The following is a 20594-nucleotide window of genomic DNA, read 5'->3' on the forward strand; positions in this document are numbered from 1 at the left end:
GAGTTTTCCCCGCTTTCCTAGAGGTACATGCAGGTTCGAGGTGTCTTGTGCGGAAAGAGTGGTGAGAGAGATGGGTTTGCTCTTTTCTGTGGAAACTCCCAAGCAGTTTCAGCCGTTTGTGCAAGTACTGGCTGTGGATTTCAAGTGCTCTTAGGGCTGGGGTGCCTCATGTGGGCGATGCTCCGTGACTCCCATGGTGTCTGTTACTCACCTCCCGCCCCTTGCCTGTAAATGCTGTCTGCAGGAGATGGAATGCCCTTTTTTCTGTGTTTTTAAATAAAAAAAAGGAAATCCCAGTCGCTTTCCCAGGCTGTCTGTTTGCATTGTGTATTTTGGGTAATTATTGCTGGGGGCATCGAATGCCATCCCTGCCAGGGTGAGGGGACAGGATGCAGCAGCTGGGGGGGGGGACCGCAGGGAAGGGAGGGCAAAGGACCACCATGGCCTCTGCTTTGAAAAAGTTTTTGATCTAGTTTGTCACTGCTAGAAAATAAGGGGACAATGACTAACCACGCGAGAAGCATCCCTTGTTGCCAGAGCATGTGTTTGGTAAAGGACATGAAGCTGGAGCAGAAACCATCCTGTCTCCAAGCGGTGCGCATCTTCCCGGCCTGAGGTGCAGGTTTAATTTTATGGCTGGTGATGCTAAGACAGCTCCATCTATTGCTCATCTTGAGCCCTTCCAGGGGTAAGCGTGGCCCAATAAAACTCTTGGTTTATCTTTGCCTTTCTGAATACGCAGGCAGGAGGAAAGCTGTCAGACCAATACCCCTGGTATTCCTCAGCATAGTCCATGACAGCCTTGTACACGGAAGGAATTTGAGGTCCTGCTGTTAGCTGGCAGCTCCTGGGCTAAGGACATGGGGAGACGTTAATGACCGTGGGCTTTTGCACATGGAAATTTTTTTTTCTTTCTGGCTCGCTGCATAATTTTTTCCCCACCGTGGGCTTTTCAGCCCTGTTGTTTCACTGGTCCGAAGAATGTGGTAGTTTCATGATGAAGCCTCTCCCCACCCCAGTGCCCTGAGACCTATTCAAAGCTGCCAAATTCAGATTACTTGTGACCTAAATGGGATATAAATCCCATTCCCCAGAGAGGAGGAGTTGTTGCAATAAACCACAAACCAAAACTAGAATAGGCAGAATTCCCGGCCAAACTGAACCCCGTTGCAGCTCCCTTGGAGGCAGAAGTAGCACAGGCAGAAATTAGCCAAATGCAAATGGCTGGAGGGTCCTCAGTTTGCAGAACTGTGTGAGAATGGATGTTTGCTATATTTTATGTCAAATGTGACTGGACTTTTGCATATACGGATTTTTGTGTCTGGTTCTGGCTGTAACTTAACTGCAGCTTCCTTTTCCCGTTCTTATTCAGCTCGGTAAGTTTTCAGACTGCATCTGGTGGGGCTTCCTCTTTTGAGTGTGAGGTTGCTTGAAGCTCCCGCTCATTTCGGTACTGCATGTGCCCTGTGCTGTGGGCTGGAGCCAGAGCGGTGACCAGCATGCAGATGGGAGCTACCCCTTGGCAGCTCCAGCCCCTTCCCAGCTCTGTGATGGCTCCCAGCTGTTCCCTGCAGCTCTGGGTGCAAATGAGCCCTCTGTCACTAATGAGGCAAAGCTGGCAGTTAACAGTTTTGTAAAACACAAACGGTGGCCACTCAACAGTCACGGGTTTTAAGGAACACAACTGTAGCAGCAGGGAAAGGGAATGTAACCTGCTGCCATGGGCAGCATGACGGAACACATCTTGAAAAGCATACTTATGAAGGGCAGGGGACAGGAGGAGAAACAGGCAGTTCTAAAATAACACATGTACTCCTTTAGAGTGGCTGCAGTGTCCTACAGATGATGTTTCTGTCAATATGAGCATGGCAGGGAGAATTACATCGATAGACACAAGTGCTGATTTTGAGAGGCCCGAATAGCAACTTTATTTGCGGCACTGTGGCTTTCCCCGCCTGCAAGAGAGTGGGAAGTAATTTTCTCCAAAGGGTGCAGTTTCTACTAAATGTAACTCAGCTTCCCCTGCAGCCAGTGAACAAGGTTTTAAACAAATAGCGTAGAATTAAGACTTCATCGCTTTGCCACAGTGTCTATAACCTTGTGATGGGTTACTAAACCTTAAAGGTTTGCAAAGTCTAGTAACACAAAACCACACGCTAGCGGCCTGCATGTCTATGTACTCTAATACCGAAAGTATGTGGAATCAGCTCCTTCCATAATTTATTAAGACTTGTTTGACCACCTGTGTTTGCAAGGCCTGATTTCTCAAACTGTCACCGCTTGGGGTGGTGGTGGTAGGAATCCAGATTATTTTAAACAAGCAAAATATATACTAAACAATTTTGTATCCAAGGTTTGCACAGAGGCGCCAACAAGAACAGTTGATTTGCACGTTAAGTTACAGCTTTGTAAATCCATGTTTGTGCAAGGCGTAAGCCTGTTCTGAAGCTGCGGAACAAGCGGAGGAGTCTGTCTCCAGTCCTGCAGAGACGCCGTTAGCCTCTCCCGGGGTCAGCTCTGCTCCCCTCAGTACACGGTGCACCAGTTGCTGCCGTCACTGGGCATCAGCCCACCAGTGATGAGCAGGATCAGATCCACGAACCACCATATCCCCAGTCCTCCGAGCGTCAGCAGCTTCCCCACGGCGGTCCCGGTATGGCCCAGGCAGAAGCGATCCACTCCAAAGCAACCCAGGAAAAACGAGTAGAGCAGAGTGGTTATAAAGTAATGTCCAGTGTACCTGCAAGGGGAGCGGTCAGAGGTCAGCGGCGGTGGGGCAGCGGCCCCCGCCCCCCCGGGGGCCTTCCCGCCGGCTGGGCCCGTGCCTGGCGGCGGGGCTCCCTCCCGCGGGGGCCGGGCGAGGTGCAGGGCCCGGGCGAGGGGCCCTCCCAGTGCGGGGCCCTCCCGCCCCCGGGAACGCGTCCTACTTGACGCAGGGCTTGCTGCCCCGCAGGAAGCTCCGCGGCTCGGCGCACTCGATGCCGTCCAGCGCTCGGCACTGCACCCGCGTGTGGTCCACCTCGCCGTAGGCCTGTCCGCCGAACTGCGGGCAGCGCGGGCGACCTCAGCCGCGGGCAGGGCCCGGGGGCGGCCGGCAGCGAGCCCCGGCCGAGCCCCCCGCCCCGCTCACCCGGCCCTCACCTTCACGCAGCCGTGGCCCAGCTCCTGCTGCGCCGTGGCATTCCCGCCGTGGTCCACCGGCTCCTCGCACTCCACGAACTCCTCGGGGCTGCGGGGAAGGAGGGGAGCGGTGAGGGAGGACGAGGCGGCCGCCCCCCCCCCACCCGCCCCCTGCCCGGCGCGGCCCTCCCCTTACAGGTAGGTGCAGAGGACGAGCGGCGCCCGCGGGTCGGTGTAGGCCCAGCTGGCGGCGGGCGGCCCCGGCGCCTCAGCTTCGGTGCCGTTGTGGGGGAGGCCGCGGGAGGCGCCCTGCAGCAGCAGCAGGTTGCCGAGCAGCAGCGCGGCCTGCCCGCATAGCAGCACGTAGCCCACCGGCCCGCCGCGCCGCGGCGCCATGGCGGCGGCCGCTGCTAGGAGACGCCGCGCCCGCCCCGGCCGCCGCGCCGCCGCCAGCCAATAGAAGCCCGCCGTCGACTTTGGGGGGCGGGGAATAGCTGCTCACAGCCAGTCAGGGTGAGGGCGGAAGAAGACGCGGCGGGAGGCTGCGCGGAAGTGCGCGGCAGCCGAGGAGGCGATTGGCTGCCGGGGGGCCCGCCGGCCTATGGGCGGAGGGTGGGGGCGGGGCATAGGGGCGGGCGCGGGCGCTCGCGCTCCGGGGCGGTCGTGAGTGTCGGCCCCGGGGCGCCTGCCGCGCAGGCCTGTGGCCGTGACGGGGCTGCGGCAGGAACGGGGCTCCAGACGCGCTGCCCCGCTCGGTGTGAGTTGCTGGGGCGCGGTCGGGAGCCGTCTGGCGCGGGAGGGGGCGGTCCGCCGTCGGGCCTCGCCGCCCCCGGCCGCCCCTGGCCGCCCAGGCGCTCCCCCTGCGCCCGGCGGAGGCGCCGCGATGCCCGGCCCGTCGCTCGGAGACACTGCCCTGCAGGCGGGCGCAGCCGCCGTCCCCCGCCCCGGGAGAGCCGCCCCGGGGGTGCCGCCGCCGCCGCCTTCTCTCGGCACGGGGGAAGGCCTCGCCTCGGGCCCCGCTCCCCGCGTCAGTGTGTCACGGTGACAGGCAGGGCCCGCCCGCCTCTGCTGAGGCAGCGGCGGGAACGGGGCTCCCCGGGCTGTGCTGTGGCTCGCAGCTTCCCCCGAGCCCGGGCTCAGCACCGAGGCAGCGGCCCGGAGCCCGGTGTGGCTCGGGCAGGCACGGAGAGCTGCTCGTCCCCGTGCTCTCGCTGGGAGGGGGGCCGCAGGCACACGAAGCCCCCCGGTGCTAGGCAGTGCCGCCTTCCCGCAGGCACCGCGGCCTCGGCCTGGTCGCTTGTGGTTAACGGTGGCTGTGGGCCTGGGGAGCTGCGTGCGGTGCTTCTGGAGCAGGCTTTCCTCCGACCTGCGCAGTAACTGGTTTTTCTGTTGGATGTGATGGCCAGCTGTCTCATTAAGCCCTTCCTTAATGATTAAGAGGCTTCCAAGTGGCTTTAGAAATACCTTCAGGATTGCATAGCATGTGGGCTGGGCAGCCGTGGATTTCATTGGCAGCACTAAGGAAGGCAGGGGAAAGATCGTGTTGAGTGTGTGTTTTACTCGGGTCTTACACCGTTCTGTCAATATAAAGCATCTTTGAAGTGGGTGTAAATGAAACTCACACTGTAGGGCCTGATGTTTTCAGACCTTACCGTGTTAATTACTGGGGGAAAGGTCATGTCCAAAGGGGCTGGGAATGCAATCAGAGGCGAGGCAGCAAGGAAATACCAGCTAGGGCAGTGGCAGGTTGCGGTCCAGAAGGAGCTGTATAGCCAACTGCTGCTTGGAGAAGCCTTAGATCCAGGAGGGGTGAAGCCATGTCTCTGTTCCCTTGAACTTACCAAAGTATGATCTGGAAGTTTTTTGAAAATAAGTGGGACTCAACCCCTTGAGCAAACTTCCTGTCAAAGGGAAAACAGGGATTTCAGGAGTTGTCTAGACCATCTTCCTGCCCAGAGGAGGAGCTAGTCCAGCTCAGATGGTCAAGCAGCAGAATGTTTTTTTGCCCTAACTGCCCTACCCCTTGTACAAAGCGATTGGGAGACACCCTTGCCTAGTCCTGGCCCTTTGTTACGCTTGGAGAGCTGTAGAGACTACCTGAGTGCTTTCTGCGTGAGTCTCGGTGATTAATTGAAGAGAATGGTGCACTTAGGTATTTAAAAGTAGAGGGTTAGAGACTGAGATCCTGCTATTGACTACATCTGGACAAGCTGCTGCCTATTTCCACCAATTTTCTTTGCCCCGATTTCTTCTACCTCATTTAATCCCTCCCACAATGTCTTGAGGTCATTAGATTGGAAATGCCAAGCACAGTTTGAGACAGGTACGTGGCATTCATTAACTCCATCTGGAAGCCAGGCAAAACACGTAATTTGACAAGAATGCATTTGGGAAAGAGCCGTTACCAGGATTCAGGGGTGCCCTTCAGCCAGCGATCTCTGGTGCGGTGTTAACGAGTGTGCTTCCTAAGCCGTTTGGACTGTTGCTGGTGATGTCAGTGAAGTCCTGACTGCATCCAAAATCCTTAATCTGTCTTATTTACAGTGCTTATAAGCAAATGCCATGTACGTGGTATGTGGAGAGGATGTGGGAGCCAGCAGGATTGAGGTTGGAGGGAGAACATGACACATCTGACTTTGCTATTTAAAACTACTGTTACATGCTTAGCCAGTTGAGTTGGAGTCCTTATACCCTTCAGTCTGGCAAAGGTACATGAGTGTAATGGCCAGCACCAGCATGAGGATTTCTGGGAGACTTCTTGCTGATTGTACAGCTTTGTTACAAAGAACTGTGAACATAACTGACAAATGGCAGGTGTCATTTAGGGAATTCATTCCGTGTCCTCTCCCCTGCCCTTGCTATCTGCTTGAGCACAATATGGCTTACTAAACCACAGCCTGGCAATGTCTGTAATCCAGACCACAAAGTGTCTGTAAGCTCCACCGGTACTCACGTGTGCAAGATTTCCACCCCGATACACTGGATAGTACTGCTGCTCATGTTGTACATTAGCCTTTCTTCCTTTAGAAACCAGCCTAAAAATCTTCTAAAGCCTCCGAAGGGGATTGGCAGAGGCAAATCACAGAGGAAATGCCTCTTTCCTTGGGCTTTCCTTACCGCTGCAGAGGGCAGGCAAAGGTCCTGGTTATTTGCTGGTTGTTACACTTCTGGCCTTGTGCCATCCCCTTCGCTGCATTCCTTAGGGGCTGCTGTCTTGTGGTCCCACTGTCAACAACAGGCAAGAAACTGTGTCCCTGCTCTGTCAAAGGATGTTGGATTGCTTTTGCTTGAAAAACACCAAATTCCCTCCCTTGCCCTCCCCAGGCATCGAGTGAGATTCTTTTCAGCACCTACCACGTGAGCTTTCTTACTGCACTGGATACTTTGCCTTTGGTGTAAATAGTTGGGTTTGCATCTTTTTGGCTCAGCAGCCACATCAGTGCGAGTGATTTCAGCTGGACTGGCTGCTGTATTGCACGGCTTACTCTTGTACTGCCAATGTTCTGTGGAAATGAGATGTCTAGCTCGCATATTTGGTTTCCACTTGTGTAAGTTTTTTCTTAGTAACTTCTTTGAGGTATTTCCCGTTTCTGCCTTTTATGCCTATTTAAGAGAGTACTGCTCCTATTTAAGCCTTTGAAAGAATGAAGCATCCTAATTTTAATATCATGTAATCTCTAAGGCTTTTGTCTACAGTGGATTTTCTCGCATTGCCTTATTCTAGTAATGAAGTCTGTGCTGAAGACAGCTTATGACCTGGATCCCAGTGCTTACTTTTGATGTTTCAGTTGTGACTTAAGAGATTGCAGAGCTCCAGGATTTATTGGTTTTGCTTCACCTGGTTCTTCTCCAAGAGCATCTTCCACCATGTCGTGAGCAATAGCTCCTCTGATGCAGGCATTTCAGATGTGCTTGAACTGGTTGATCAGATGAGCAGTTCTCCAGATTTTTTTTTGTTGCCGAAGTTGGCAGGTTTACATTTGACCCCAAATGTGTGTTCAGAAGCTGTCCTAGCTTTCTGGCCTTGTTTCTGGAGTTTTGAGGTGTGTTGTCTTCAGTTCCTTGTATTGCAAGGTTGTGATAGTGGTGGTGAGTGACATGAGAAGTCAAGGGAGATTGATATGGCTCTTGCTAAATGCGGACCTGGGAATCTCATGCCCCTCAGGCAGGAACTGTGGGATCATTCGTGTTTGTGCATTATTTGTACAGTGCACAGTGGTATCTGTATTTGATCCGTGTTATTACCATAATCCATGGGAAGCCTCCTGTGTCTTGGGGAATGCCCAGCTTACAGGAAGCACAATGTATTACCTGACTCATAAGCTACGTGCAGCTTCCATAAGGGTTGGAGATACATAACCTCTGTGGTGTTTCTAACATCAGGTGGGAATAAAATCCTCTGTCTCACCTTGTGGTATTATACAATTTAACACCCGGCTTCCTGCATAGCTTTGTGGTTTGGTCTGTTAGGATTCATAAAATTGGCTTCGTAGAGTCGGGTTGTTGCCTTATTCCAGCAGGAACAGGAAGTTTTCTGGTTGCTGGAGGCTGCGAGGGGGAAACCTGTGAGTCACAGGTTGTCTTCCTGTAACTCCTGCAAAAATGGATGCAGGCTTTTGGGATGCAAAAGGCCAAATTACTCTTTTCTCTTTAATTGTTCACTGTAGTGACAGCAGCATAAACCTCTTATGAGTTTGTAGAAAATCTTATACTTAAGAAAACAGGGAAGACTTGTGCCAATTGCTCAGCCTGTTATGTATTTATTGATGGCAACTTTTGCATCATGTGCATTCAAAAGCGATTTCTAAAACATCATAGATATTGGTCAGACCCCTGGGAGTGAAAACTTGATGGATGTTTCTGGCTGATAGCACTCAAAGGACGCTCATGTCTAGTTGTCTGTTCTTTGTGCTGATGGGATGTGTGTGGCCTTTGGTGTAGATCTGGCTCTGAATCGACGGCGAGGTATTTTGCTGAGTCCGTTTTGTTCAAGAGCAGCGACCTGCTAGGGAAAAGAACTTGGATGCTCAAAAAAAACCTGTGAAGTGCCACACTCAGAAAACCAAGAAAGGTTATCGGTGTGTGAGAAGTCATCAGTAAAACTGGGTTTTACTTGTATAGGCTCTTGTGCTGCTTATCACTGTAGTACAAGGGTGCTTCTCCATCACAGCCAGTAACGTGACTGATGTGTCACATGTTGTTTATTCCTCCTCTGGAAGAAGGATGCCGCGCTACATGGAGTGCCTGGGGAGGGTGTTGCGCGGGTTGTTTTCCAGAGGCAGGTCAGAGGCCACACGTGAGGCCTGTGAGGGCATGTGGTGCTGGCGGGGGCTCCTGCGCTGGCCTGTGGCTCTGCTGCCGTGTGTCCGGCGTGCCTGGCGGTGCCGTGTGCTCCGTGCGTGGCGGCCCCGCTGCCGTGTGCTCCGTGTGCCGTGTGCTCCGTGCGTGGCGGCGCTGGGGAAGGGGCGGCCAGCAGGGCCGCGGTGCCTGCGCTTTGTGCTGGCCCCAGCTCCCCTCAGCCCGCTGGCCCTCGGCAACTGCTCGCCCTCAGGCCCTGCTGTTTTTTTTCTCTACAGAAGCGCCGGGAAGGTGAACGCTGGCTTCATCCGGGGGGGGCGGCCGGCCGGCGGGGTGCCTCCCTGGGCACAGCGGGGCTCAGCCCCCGGCCCGGGTGGGCGGCAGGAGGACCTGAGCCTCGTCGCCAGCCGGGCCGGGGCCGCCCCTTGTCCGCGGTGCTGCGGGCGGAGCGGCCCCGCCCCGGGGCGGCGGAGGGCGGCGCGGCGCAGGCCCCGGCCCGGCTCCATAAGGCCGCGGGCCGCCGGCCGGACCCAGCGCCCCAGCCGGGAGGGGCGATGCGGACGGGGAGCGCCATGGCCTGGGCCCGGGCCCGGGCGGCGCGCAGCTGCCTCTGCCTCCTGCTGCTGGCCGCGCCCGGGCAGCCGGGCCGCGCGGGTGAGTGCGCCGGGGCCGGGGCCTGCCGCCGGCCCTCCCCGCTCCCGGCCCGCCGCCGGCCCCCCCCTTCCCTCCCCGGGCGGCGCGGCCGGGCCTCTTCCCCGCTCCCTCCGCGGGGTCGGGCCCCCTCCTCGCTGCTCCCTGCGCTGCCGGGGCCCGGCCCGGCTTTGGGGGCGTCCGGCCGCCCCTCCCCTTCCTCGGGGCTGCCGGGGCCCGGCCTGGCCCCGGGGGCTGGCGGGCGGGGTGGGGATCCCCATCTGCCGGGCGGGGGGGCTGCCGCCCGGTGCCCCGGGGGATGTCGCCCTGGGCGGGCAGCGCCGGAGGCCCCGATGGTGGCGCAGGGGTCACAGGTGTCTGAAGGCCCGGCCGGCAGCAGGGCGCCGGGTGGCCACGCAGCCTGGGCCCGGTCCGGGTCCGTCGCTGCCGGGACGCTCCGGGCAGATGCTGGGCCTGGCCGGCGACGCTGCCGAGGGGACAGCAGGGGGACAGCTGGGCCTTCGTCTCGACCCTGACACCGGCCGGTGAGCTGGTGGCAGCCCCATACACCTGGTTGGGTTCGCCCGCGGCCGGGCAGCACGCCGCTGTGCTCTCCCGCTCCGTGCCAGGCTGGGCGTTCTGCTCTCCACAAGCTCTTCCACACTCCCACAGCGCAGGCGGCGATCCAGCCGCAAGAAAGCCTGGAGAGCAGGGGGTGGGGTGGGCAGCCTGGGCACAGGTCTCCCAGAAATGTTGGTGTGAGCAGGTCCTGGGTAGATCAGTGTCCTTTACCCTGCCCAGTGGATGCTGGGCTTCACTGTGGAGGTGACAGAACACCCGTATCAGTTCCACTGTGTTTCAGGGGACACGTGCGGGGACCTGTGTCCTCCCTCTCTCTGTCTGGGTGGCCTTCACCAGCGTGGAGCCAGGGCATCACCTGCTCCGGCAGAGCCAGGCGTGAGGCAGGACCCCCGGCAGGCTGCTCTCCCCCGAGGAGGACGGTGGCTAGAACCCAGGCACAGCCCAGTGCCATCGCTGATGGCAATGAACGGACACCGTGCTCTCTGTATGGGCTTTTAATGAGTCGACGCTGTGCTGTCTTCATGGATTGTTTATGGATTGAAACTGTTCTGTTTACAGGCTTTTATGGTGCTGATTCTGATGTCATGATGCATGATAGTCAGAAATGCCTCCTCTGTCACCATTTTCCTCCTCCTGAAGGGATATATTCGCTGTGTTAAACTTCTGTGTTTGTCATTAATGCATAGTTTTATAGTCAGGGCTTCCTAATTGAGGAGTCTTCTCTAAGACTAATAGTGATGCTGCATGCTGAGAAACAGTGCTCTTGTGGTGGGTAACCCTCCTCGAGGGTTTCTGCGCTGCAAATCTCTTGCCTCTCACTTGGCGTGGTGTTACTGGCGGTTGTGAGCTGTGTGCTAGACGAAAGCCAAGCTTTTGAAAGGTGGCTGTTGACTTGTGGTTGAGGTAGCACAGTGTGTTGGCAACTGCCTTGCCAGTGCGCCAAGGAGTGAAGTGTTAAAGGATGCCTCTCCAGGGTTTTGGATGCTGGTGCTTCCAGTGGACTGGTTGGTGTTTTGAGGAGTAGTATTGTAGTTCCCACCTGTGGGTGGGAGGAAACATGGGTCACCGTAGTTCCTGATGGTGGATGGCAGTGTTTCTCTCTGCTTTCCGAAGTCTCTGTCCCAGCCAATAGTGCTAAATCTGCAAGGAAAGATAACGTGCCTCCTTTGTCTCATGTCTGAGCACGAAGGAGAGGGGAGAAACGAGTCGCCTGTTTCATTTTATCCAGGAACTTCCAGCTTTTGGGTTGGAATGTAAGTGCTTTGGACGCTCCCCAGTAAATAGGGATATGAGGCAGAAATGGGGTGTTACCGGAAACTACTAATTGAAAATTCCTGAATGAGCATAATCATATAGTGATGTGTAGCCTTAAGGGATTTGTGTAGATTTTCCCCTCCTATTTGTGTCCGTAGGCGGCTTTAGCTTTTGGCTATGTAAATTCATAGAGAAACCGTCTGGCATTGCTGTCGGCAGGGACTGTTTTTTTTGCTACTTGGTCTCTTCCTCGCTGCTTGGTGTCATACACACACCAGGATGTTCTGGCCATACTTTACCAGCCTTTAAAGGGATTCTTAAAGTGTCTAAATGCTTTGGTTTGAACTTCTGGGGAGATGCCGTGTTTGGTTAAGATAATTCCTTTGTTCAGATCATGAAAAACACAGCACTGCCTCACCCATATTTCATCAAATCTGGGACAATCATTCAGCAGAGTAAAGAGGGTTTTTGTGGTTATTTCCTCCATGTGAAGAATAAAAAGAGGAAAGAAATTTCAGTGTAACTAATGTTGACTTCTGTAGTGCTTTGTTTTCAGAAAAAGGAAGTTTGAAACATGACTGTAGTTTTTGCATGTCTCAATCATTCTCATTTCTCAAGCTAAAATTAAAAAAAAAAAAAGTTTATTTGCTCAACTGTACCGAGTTCTGTGATTGAATTTGTATTACGTGGTTTCCTTTGGTGGCCAAATTTAAAGATAGTGACATCTCCAAAGAGAAACGTTCCCACGAACCTCCACTGTGTGAGTTGAGCTGACACTACGCAGCTGATGAGATGTGGAGGAAGTGAGTGGGCTCTGTGTGCGAGGAGCTTCTCTCCATGGGCAAGACTGTCACGGATGGAAGGGCAAAGACTCCAGGGACATTGACCCAGGAGGAAGGCTGTCCTGGTGAGGTTAATCATCTTGCACCGGAGTATAGTGTGGCTTTGCTCTCTTTCTCCTTGTAAGAAGGTTCCAAGGTGGAGAGGGTGTTTTGACAGTACTGGAGAACAAGAGTGACAGTCCTTTTTGTGGAAAAAGAGTAGCTGTTCTCCTGCAGACAAATTAGCGTGGCTTTAGAAAGGGCAGAAGGAATGGTAAGAGTCTAGACAGGAAACACTTACAGCATAGGTCAGGATTTCGGCAAGAGGGAGGTAAGAATTTTTTAGGAAATATTGCTGTAGAAGAGCTCAGTATCCTCATTAACATCCAGCGCACCCAGTAAAATACTAAGAGATGTTATTATTAGCTGTTCTTGCCAGCTTTAATGTGAAACAAATATTCCAGGTGAGCAATGAATCAAGTAGATGAATTTGCTTCTCTTGCCATGATAACTGGTCATCTTTTCCTTTTAAAAAGGCACCATGACACAAGGAGACCCACTTGGTCTGAAGATTTAGAGCAAGGGAGGGAGGAGACAGAAAGAAAAGTCACAAGGAGGAGCGCTCTGTAGAGGAACAGCTGGCTAAATGTGCCTGGGTGCTTTGGAGATGGAGCATCACCAAGGCACACTCTTTAGCCTTTGAGGTATGGGAGGAACTGAAACTGCTGGCTTCACAGGAAATGTTCCTAACTGTAGCAGAAGATTTGTTAGCTTGATGTTTTGTATAAATCTCTAAATATTTTTAAGTGGACTTGGGTAATATTTACATAGTGAAAGTGAAGGAGGTTTTTGCTTTCAGTAATCCAAAGCATAAATCTTGCTACAGCTGTCATCTTCGAGGAAAGGTCAGCTGCACCTAAAAATGCTTTCCGTAGTGTTTAATCAATTGATGAAATACACTGATGATGTAATCAGTTATTCTGAAGGACATCTGTAAGGCAGTTCACAGAAGTTTCTCCCCAAAGAGATACCGCTTGGTGAAGTCCTCTGTGATTTTGAGTATGGGACACGGAGAATGCATGTTGAGTTTGCAGTCGATACCCTTCCAGTTAGATAGGATTCAGGCCCCTTAATGAGAGAGTTACCAACCAGTAATGTGGACACACAAGAGAAATCTCTGGCAGAAAGACGCGACTTTGAAAGGATGAACGCAAAGTGTTCTGCTGAGGTGGAAATAATTGCACAGGTATGAGAGGATGAAAAATGGGGTGCAGGAGCATGTTGACGGGAAAGGAAATGAGTGTTGGAGTAGGTTGTGACAAATGTATCAGCCATGCCGTCTGTTATGGAAGAGAGATTAACCTGTGGAGATATTAAACACATAAAGCTTGTGAACCTTGATACTGGCAAGGCCTCACTGGACTGTTGTGTCCTGGTTTGGGTCCTTTTTCAGGACAGGTACGGTCTAACTGGAGAGTAGAGCCAGTAGAGCCTAATAAGAATCATCAGAGATCTAAGAAACAGGTTCTACGAGGAAACACTGAATGTTAGCTCTTAGTTAGTTGAAGGAAAGTGGAGGTGTGACAGCATACTTCTAAAAATCTGCAGCCAGACAGAAGGGGTGTAAACTGTGAGCCTCCTTTGGGTATTAGAGATACAACTTAAAACGCCACGAGGGAAATCCATTGGACATCAGGGGTGCTTGTTGGAGATGCTTTGTGTGGGACTGAGCCTACCCTGGGACCTGAGGGTGTTTTGGAGATGGTTGCATAAAGCTCTTGGCACCTCTTCTAGTGAGCAGTCTGCTGCTGAAGTCTCGAATGACCAGTGCAGCTGACCTCATCTGTTAATTGTAAACAATTATAACAATAGTTAATTTAATGAGTTTGTGTATTTAATGCTTTAAGAGTGTGCATCTTTTGACTCTACATGTGCACAGCTAATAGACTGACACTCATTGCTGCCAGCTGATGCTCTAGGTTTAACACTGTTTTGGTCAAGCCTTTACATTTAGAGTAAAATGGCTAAAAGTTGTCAGGGTGGATGTAGACAGAGGATAAATCAAGAGAGGGCATTAGCAGTGCCTTACTCCTGTGTGGTCCTGAGGCTTTCCCTGGCTCCATTTCCACTCTCACTTAGGGGCTGAGTAAGTTGAAGTAGGCAAATACAAGTAAATGGTCATACTGGGTGTCTTCTCTCCGAGTTTCACTGATGGGCAGCTGTGAACAAATAGAGGCAGTATCAGAGGAATGCTGGTGTCTTGTTCACTGTACAGAAGGATGGTCTTCAGTATCGCTTGTGATGCTGAAAGCAGTGAGGGTTCCCAAAGGGGTGGTCTTTCAGGTGAGCCCCAGAGCCATTGCTGGCACCCCCAGCAAGGCTGGGCCCCGCAAAGCCGTGGCTGGGGGGTCTGCGCCTTGTCCCTGCCGGCCAGCCCTGCACCTTGCTGTGCCTATGGCCCCTTCCCGTTAGCCTGTCTGCAGCCTGAGCTGCTCTGCTGGTCGTGTGCCGATGAGCTTCTTTATATGAAATTAGTTTCTTTTGGGGTGTAATAAGCTACAGTCTAAACTGTCTTCGTTTGTTTGGTTTTCTTGGTTTTGGGTGGTTTTTTCGGCTTCTGTTGAAGAGCGTATCTTTGACCTCACTTTAGTAGGCTTGGGAAAGAGTTACGGTAAAGGGCGGGTGGTAACTGAGCTGAACTGTTCGGTGTAGGTGGATGTAGCTGTGTGCTGCATTTCTGTAACTGAGGCAGCGATCTGCAGGCGTGCCAAGGTCTATGAAGACAGGAGATGCAGCTTGACTTCTGTTAATATACATCTTAACTGTCAGCGAGTGAATACCCCAAGAGCTTACCTCAGTGTCTGGAGAGCCGTAATGGCTATGACATGTTTTGATGGTTTTCAAGCTCCTGCATGCCGCAGAACGTGCACAAAATTCCTGCCGTGGATTTGGGGTGGGGATGAGAAAATGATTCACATCTTCCTAGTTGCTTTCAATGCTTGGTAATTAAAGGCAGTCTTTAATGAGACAAGATAAATATAGTGGAAGCAATTGTGCTTTTGTCCTTGGAAATGCAATCTCAACTAGTGTTACACCCAAGAATGAATGATAACTAGCATATTCTCAGCGGTGACGTGTAGGACAATTCAGACAGCAGCCTTGGCCAGTGGCAGGAAGCACCTGAGTACAAGAAGTCCTGTAAATTACCAAAAAATTTACTGCAAACTACTGTGCTTGAGAACCGTACTTACTATATTGCATTGAAGTTTGTCAAAAAGGGCAGGGAAGAAGCTACAAAAAATAGCCTGTCTTAGAAAAACAGAATGTAAGTATCTTCAAACACCTTATGTGGAAACCAGCTGAATGTCTGGGCTGGGTTTTTTGCTGTCACTTTTGTCTTTTCTTAAATGCTATGAATTAAACCACCTTTACTTTATACTGAAACGTGGGGGTGAATTTTCATGGGTAGTAACAGTCTTGACTGGAGGGTAGCATCTTAATACCGATGTGGTTGCAGGAATGCATCTGATAATGCCTTCGCAGCATACCGGAACCTAGCGTTTATCGACACTGCTGCGATAGCTGCAGACTGCCTTGTCCTAGAAATTTGCCTTATGCTAATTAGGTTGTACTGAGTATGTTTTTCTTCCCTGGGTGAGATAAGGTCTGAATGTGTCAGTCGGTAGGAGGAGCATTGAGTGCTAGGTGGGACTTGAAGTGGCCAATGTATTGTTGGATTAAGGACGTATCTCTCAAAATTTGTGCTTCTTAGTGAGAAAACTTTTAGCCTTACATTTTAGCTTGTTTTAATAGGAAGCACTCCGTTAATTAAGACAAATGTGCCCTTCTCCACTGATGAACTGTGCCCACAATAAAGGGAGGAAGAATAAGTACTAGTAGCTAGCTTCTTTAGGAGGAAGATTTAGGAGCAGGGTTGTCTCTTGCATGTGCTAATTTCTGCTTTGTTGCACTTGTCCGTTTCATTGGATTTTTGATTAACTAGCCTAGTACCCTCTTTGAGAGTCGCTAGTGATGTGTGAAATGTTGCATGGGGCAGCTGGCATGGAAATCGACTTTTTATAAAGCAAGGGTCAGTGCCATGGAGATACCTGCTGGAACGGATGCTTTTGTCCAGTGAAGGGATGTGCTGCGCTTTCAGCTGCTGCAGAGTGGTTTTGTCCCAGGGAGAATCCCATGAAACAAACTCTTCTCTTTGGTACATCAGCAGGCTTGTTGTCAATTTGATCGGTACTGAAACACGGGAAGAGAAAGGGTGCTTTTGCCAGAAGAGAAAAGAGAACTGAAAGTTAAAGGGAAAGCTGTTTGCATTAGGCTTTAACTTTTAATGTGAAAGCTGCTTTTCTCTTTTTTAGTTCTACTAGAAAGCAAGATAGTGCCTTCCTAGCCTTACATTTTAGCTTGTTTTAATAGGAAGCACTCCGTTAATTAAGACAGATGTGCCCTTCTCCACTGATGAACTGTGCCCACAATAAAGGGAGGAAAAATAAGGCGTGGTACCTGCAATCGCTTCCCGAATTGGGGGTAGTGAAGGGAGGGAAAGAGCGCAGAAGGCTGGAGAACTGTCAGAGTATTCAGAGTTGAGAATTGTACTCTTAGTGCTGTTCCTCTAAGAGGAGGCCTCTCGGAGTTGCACTCTTCCCAGAAATCCCTCCCAGTTTTGCTAGCTTCGTAGGATGATTCACTCCTTTGTCTTGTGTGTACAAGCTGCTTTTGGGGAGGCATGCTCCTTTCTGAGCACTGCAAAGACTACTGAGCCCTGCTGTTTCTGTAGCGTGTGTCCTAAGAGAGTCTCCAGAGTCCTGTCCGAATGTCAGCATCACATCCCTTGTAATAAAGGTACTTCTGGACGGCAGGGGGGACGTACCAGGTACACAGCAGCGACGTGCAGGAGCTCGGGGTCGGATATGAGCGAAATCTGCGGTTGGAAATGACAAATGTAGAGAAGTGATTTGCCGGAGTATGTACTTTTGGTGGTTCATCCCAGGGAAGGAAGCAGCCCTTCCCTCCCCTGTTTTCAGGCCAAGGAGGTATTGACACTATTTTCTATAGCCTGTGAACATAAGGGCTTCTTTTCAGGAAGTCCGTCTCTGCTTTTTTAATACATTTTTTTCCAACAATCACTGTAATTAATCTAATTTCTGCTTTAGTATGTGTACTGTTATTTCCTGAGAAACAACATAGCTCTGCCTATGCTGGCGTGACAGAAACGCTGTGTCATGACTAGGTGCACTGCAGTGCGACTCCATGCTCCAAATGGATGCACATCCGCGCTGTAATGGGAGAGAAGTTGAAAGCAGTCTAACTGGTTTTGTTTGCTCCTTGGGGATATCGGCGGAAAGAGTGCAGAAGCGGACGTGCCTTTCACTTGGGCAGTCGCTTACCGGGATGCCCACATGAAACGCTAACCTGGGGTGGTGGTTGTAGCATTGGGATTGTGTGGCAGCCTGCTAGAGAGGCTGCAGGAGCCTCAGCATCACTGCAGCTCGGCACTGCCAGCTCGGGGGAGGCTTCTGGGCAGCCCCTGGCCTTTAGAGCCTCTGGGAGGGCTCCTGCTCATTTCTGAAATGATGGAGCAGGCCTCTGATGGAGGCTTTGAGCACGCAGCACCTTCATATGACTTGAGAAGCCACAGCCATCTTCGGAGCTGCAGGGTGAGCTTTGGCATGCTCAGGGTGGCTGGTTTTTAAATGAATGCAGCGTCTCAGTCCCACTCCGAGAGTTTTTGGAGGATCTTAGAAACTAAACAGCCCCTCATTGCCCCCCCCCCCCAGATGTGTGGTGATTATTCCTGGAGGCAAATGGTGACAAGGAGGATAACTGTTCCCTTCCCCCTACCTTTGGGTTGGGGAAGCTCAGGCTCCTCTGATGAGCTCACTGATTCCATTGCCGTGAGCTAGTAAAACTGTTGCTCTTAATGCTGCCTGCAATCCCTCCGTGACCAACCTACTGCTTCCCCGGGGAGCAGCTCCTGAGCCAGGCACAGGCAGACAGTGACCATGGATGGGAAAAGTGATTTACACGTGCAATTTATTATTGTTTACACAGTTGATATAGAACGGTTGCTTGTAAAAACTGATGCCTTGTAAAAGAAACTTGGACCGTAGGCTTTTGTTTGGCTCGGAGGATCTGTCTGATGTTGCATATGCAAATCATTTATAAAGTGATTTGCAAAAGGCTACTTTGTTGCATGCATTTGTTTCAGCTTGCTTGTTTTTATAAGGTCCTTAAGAGCTCCCCAAGAACATCATGAGTAGCCCTGGCCTTGTGTCAGAAGGTTGGCTGTGACATGCAGGGGGAGGGTGTAACGCTGAGCTCTGCTGGGCCAGCTTTGTGTGGCCCTGCCGTTGGGAAGCGCAGGAATTGCTGGAGCCCCTGGGAGCTAATCTAGAGGCTGCATGGTTGAGCTGGTGCGGTTCTGCAGCTTTGCAGCACAGGACGCCTGGCTTTGGCACCGTCTCTGTCCTTGAGCAAGTTCTCTGTGCTGACCTGCTTTGTTAAATGCTCTGATTCCTGCTGATGAAAAGTGATGGTGTATGAGATAAGATACTTGTAAGACAGTAATTGGGGGTGCAACACTTTCCATTTGAAACCTTGAAAATTGGGTGTCTTCTCAGCCATTTGTATGTTGTTTTTTTCTGGCCTTTTACAAGGCAATCCAAGTGTGCTTTGCTCTAGAGATTTGCTCTGTGCTCTCCTGCATGCATCAGGGCCTTTGGCTTTTTCTCTTTGGATTACAGCTCTCTAAATGCAAGTGGTGCCTTGGCGAGTGGTGCTGTGCCCTTTCTTAAAAGTAGAGATTGACAGAATGCGATAAGAAACGATGCCAGTCTAGTAGCAGAGGGATCTGCCCCATGAAGTGCTGCAGACCCCTACTGAGCAGCCCAGTTTCAGGGGTCTGTGATGAACTGGAGACCTAAATTGGCGTCACAGGCTGCCTCCTTCCTGCTGAAGGGGCTTTATCTGAAATAGAGTTTTCTTCCTTGTGCCTTATCCTTCTGATTGCTTTGTTTCTTTAGCCAGTGTTTCTGTTCTGCTTTCTAGGTTTCCAGCCAGTTTCTCTCCTGTCTTCCTATGAGGTTGTAATCCCGCAGAGGTTAGGAAGAGAACGGCGAGAGGCTTCCAATGTCTCCTCAGTACAGGTACTGGGCAATTCTAAAAATGCCTTCAGTTTAGTATCTACTTCCTAATGAGGTACACCCAAAACGGACTCGAAATTCTCAGAAAACTCTACCAGGCCCATCCAGCAGCAAGCAAGTAGCCGTCCTTACAAAAGGTATTACATCTAGCATTGCCTTAACTGAGTTACAGTAAATAACCTCCCTGCTTCAGAGGTTACAAGTTGCCATAATGGATTTTTGATCTGGGTGTAAAGATTGCATAATGAGCGTTGTTCAGCAGTGGAAAGAGTTTTAGAGAGGTAGTGGGATTGTTATCCTGGGAGATGCTCAAAATCTGTCTGGAGGGATGCCATGAGCAGCTTGGGCCAACTCTGTAGCTGGCCCTGCTTTGAGCATGGGGTTGGATTACAGAACCTCCAGCAGTACTTTCCAGACTGTATTATTCTGCTTTAGCCACGTAACTAAAGACCGCACACTTCAAAGTATTTGGATTAACCAACTGTGTTTAGTCACAAATTTTACAAGCATTGGCAGAATTTAATATTAACAAAAGTGCCTTGCAGTTTATCGCAGACGTTGATTAATACTCCTGCTGTGATATTTAATGTAGTGGCCAGGCGATTCAGCTTATCCACTTAATATTTAAGGACCCTAGTTGCTGTGTGTAGCACTTGGCTAATGCAAGGCTGTGGAGGTACTGGCTCACTGTGAATGTTCAGTAATAAAAAACTGTGTTGTCCTTTTCCAGCTGTAACTAAGAGGTTTTCAGTGGAAGTCTTAGAAACAAGGAATAAGAAAACCACAAAGCTATTTTGAAATAGCTTTCTTGATGTAACTTTTCCCTAGTTACACAGAAAGGGATGCCAGGTTCCAGAGGTAGGGATAATTATAAAATAAATTCAGGTTCACTCACATGTGGTTATTCCTGGTCTGGTACAACTAGGAAGATTTAAGAAGGAGAGTTTGTTAACTTAGTGCCTGGCAGTTCCAATGTGTGGACATGGCAGTCATTTTGTCTGCTGGATGTCAGGGAACCAGAGCAAATCCTGATGGCTGTGGTCAGCTTGTCATTGCCAGGTCTTGTGCGCTCAGCAGAGTTGGCTTGGGAGCACAAGGAACACCCGCTCCCCTGGCCAGCCTTGGGGTGCCAGCAAGAAGTGTGACAGGAGAGGCAGCTCAGATTGACGGGGTTCTGCATCCCCCTGGTGGGTGGTTAAAATTTCATTGGTATCGTCGGCATCTCCAGTGACTACTGTTACATCTAAAAATGCTAACAGTACAGACTAGTCCTGAGCTATGGAAGGTGACAGTAGTGCTTTGAACGCTGGAGTTGTAGCAGTAATGGAGTTTGTAGAGGCTCTTTTCTGCCAAACTTTTGTTGATTTCGGAGAATGTTTTATTCATTAATATGAGTAAAATGCAACTTTTTTTTTTTTTTTCTATTCAGGACAAGGTGTCATATGCTATTGAAATAGAAGGAAAAGAATACACGATTCATCTAGAGAAGAACAAGTGAGTGATGAATTTCTTCAGATTATTAAATTCCATCTGTTTTGTCTGAACACCAAGCTGGCAGGTAGCGTGTGGACTCTACTCTTGAGGTTCTCTATGAGAAGTACAGTTCCGTGCTAGCGCCGTGAAACCGGCAGAGAAAGGCAGTGAGAGTGGATTGGGTCACACAGTCCTGGCTATCAGCCAGAAATTTTGTTGAACTCCTGCAACCCTGGTGATCCCCCTTTCAGTAAAGGAA

The 20594-nt window shown here is 51.2% G+C and overlaps 2 protein-coding genes across 2 annotated transcripts in view; one reads left to right on the forward strand and one right to left on the reverse strand.

Moving 5' to 3' along the window:
* Positions 1-1900: 1900 nt before the first annotated feature.
* On the reverse strand, positions 1901-3557 carry TM2D2 (TM2 domain containing 2). Its single transcript, XM_040618237.1, has 4 exons — positions 3317-3557; positions 3142-3229; positions 2928-3043; positions 1901-2740 (listed from the first exon to the last, which is right to left on the reverse strand). The coding sequence occupies exons 1-4, from the start codon at positions 3514-3516 to the stop codon at positions 2527-2529; spliced, it is 618 nt and encodes a 205-aa protein (XP_040474171.1). The 5' UTR covers positions 3517-3557; the 3' UTR covers positions 1901-2526.
* Positions 3558-8915: 5358 nt separating this feature from the next.
* Positions 8916-20594, forward strand: part of ADAM9 (ADAM metallopeptidase domain 9) — a 29450-nt gene continuing 17771 nt past the window's right edge. Inside the window, exons 1-3 of the mRNA XM_040617967.1 lie at positions 8916-9072; positions 18768-18865; positions 20292-20356. Of these exons, the coding sequence (XP_040473901.1) occupies positions 8973-9072; positions 18768-18865; positions 20292-20356 (263 nt within the window). The 5' untranslated portion in view covers positions 8916-8972. The remainder of the gene's footprint in view (positions 9073-18767; positions 18866-20291; positions 20357-20594) is intronic.

Source organism: Falco naumanni, chromosome 19 (assembly GCF_017639655.2).
Source record: "Falco naumanni isolate bFalNau1 chromosome 19, bFalNau1.pat, whole genome shotgun sequence".
In the NCBI taxonomy this organism is placed as follows: Eukaryota; Metazoa; Chordata; class Aves; order Falconiformes; family Falconidae; genus Falco; species Falco naumanni.

Coding starts and splice junctions, on each gene's coding strand:
- TM2D2 (XM_040618237.1), bottom strand. CDS start 3,516: ATGGCGCCGCGGCGCGGCGGGCCGGTGGGCTACGTGCTGCTATGCGGG. Junction 3,044..3,141: donor TGGGCCACGGCTGCGTGAAG/GTGAGGGCCGGG, acceptor CGCTGCCCGCAG/TTCGGCGGACAGGCCTACGG. Junction 2,741..2,927: donor GGCAGCAAGCCCTGCGTCAA/GTAGGACGCGTT, acceptor CTCCCCTTGCAG/GTACACTGGACATTACTTTA.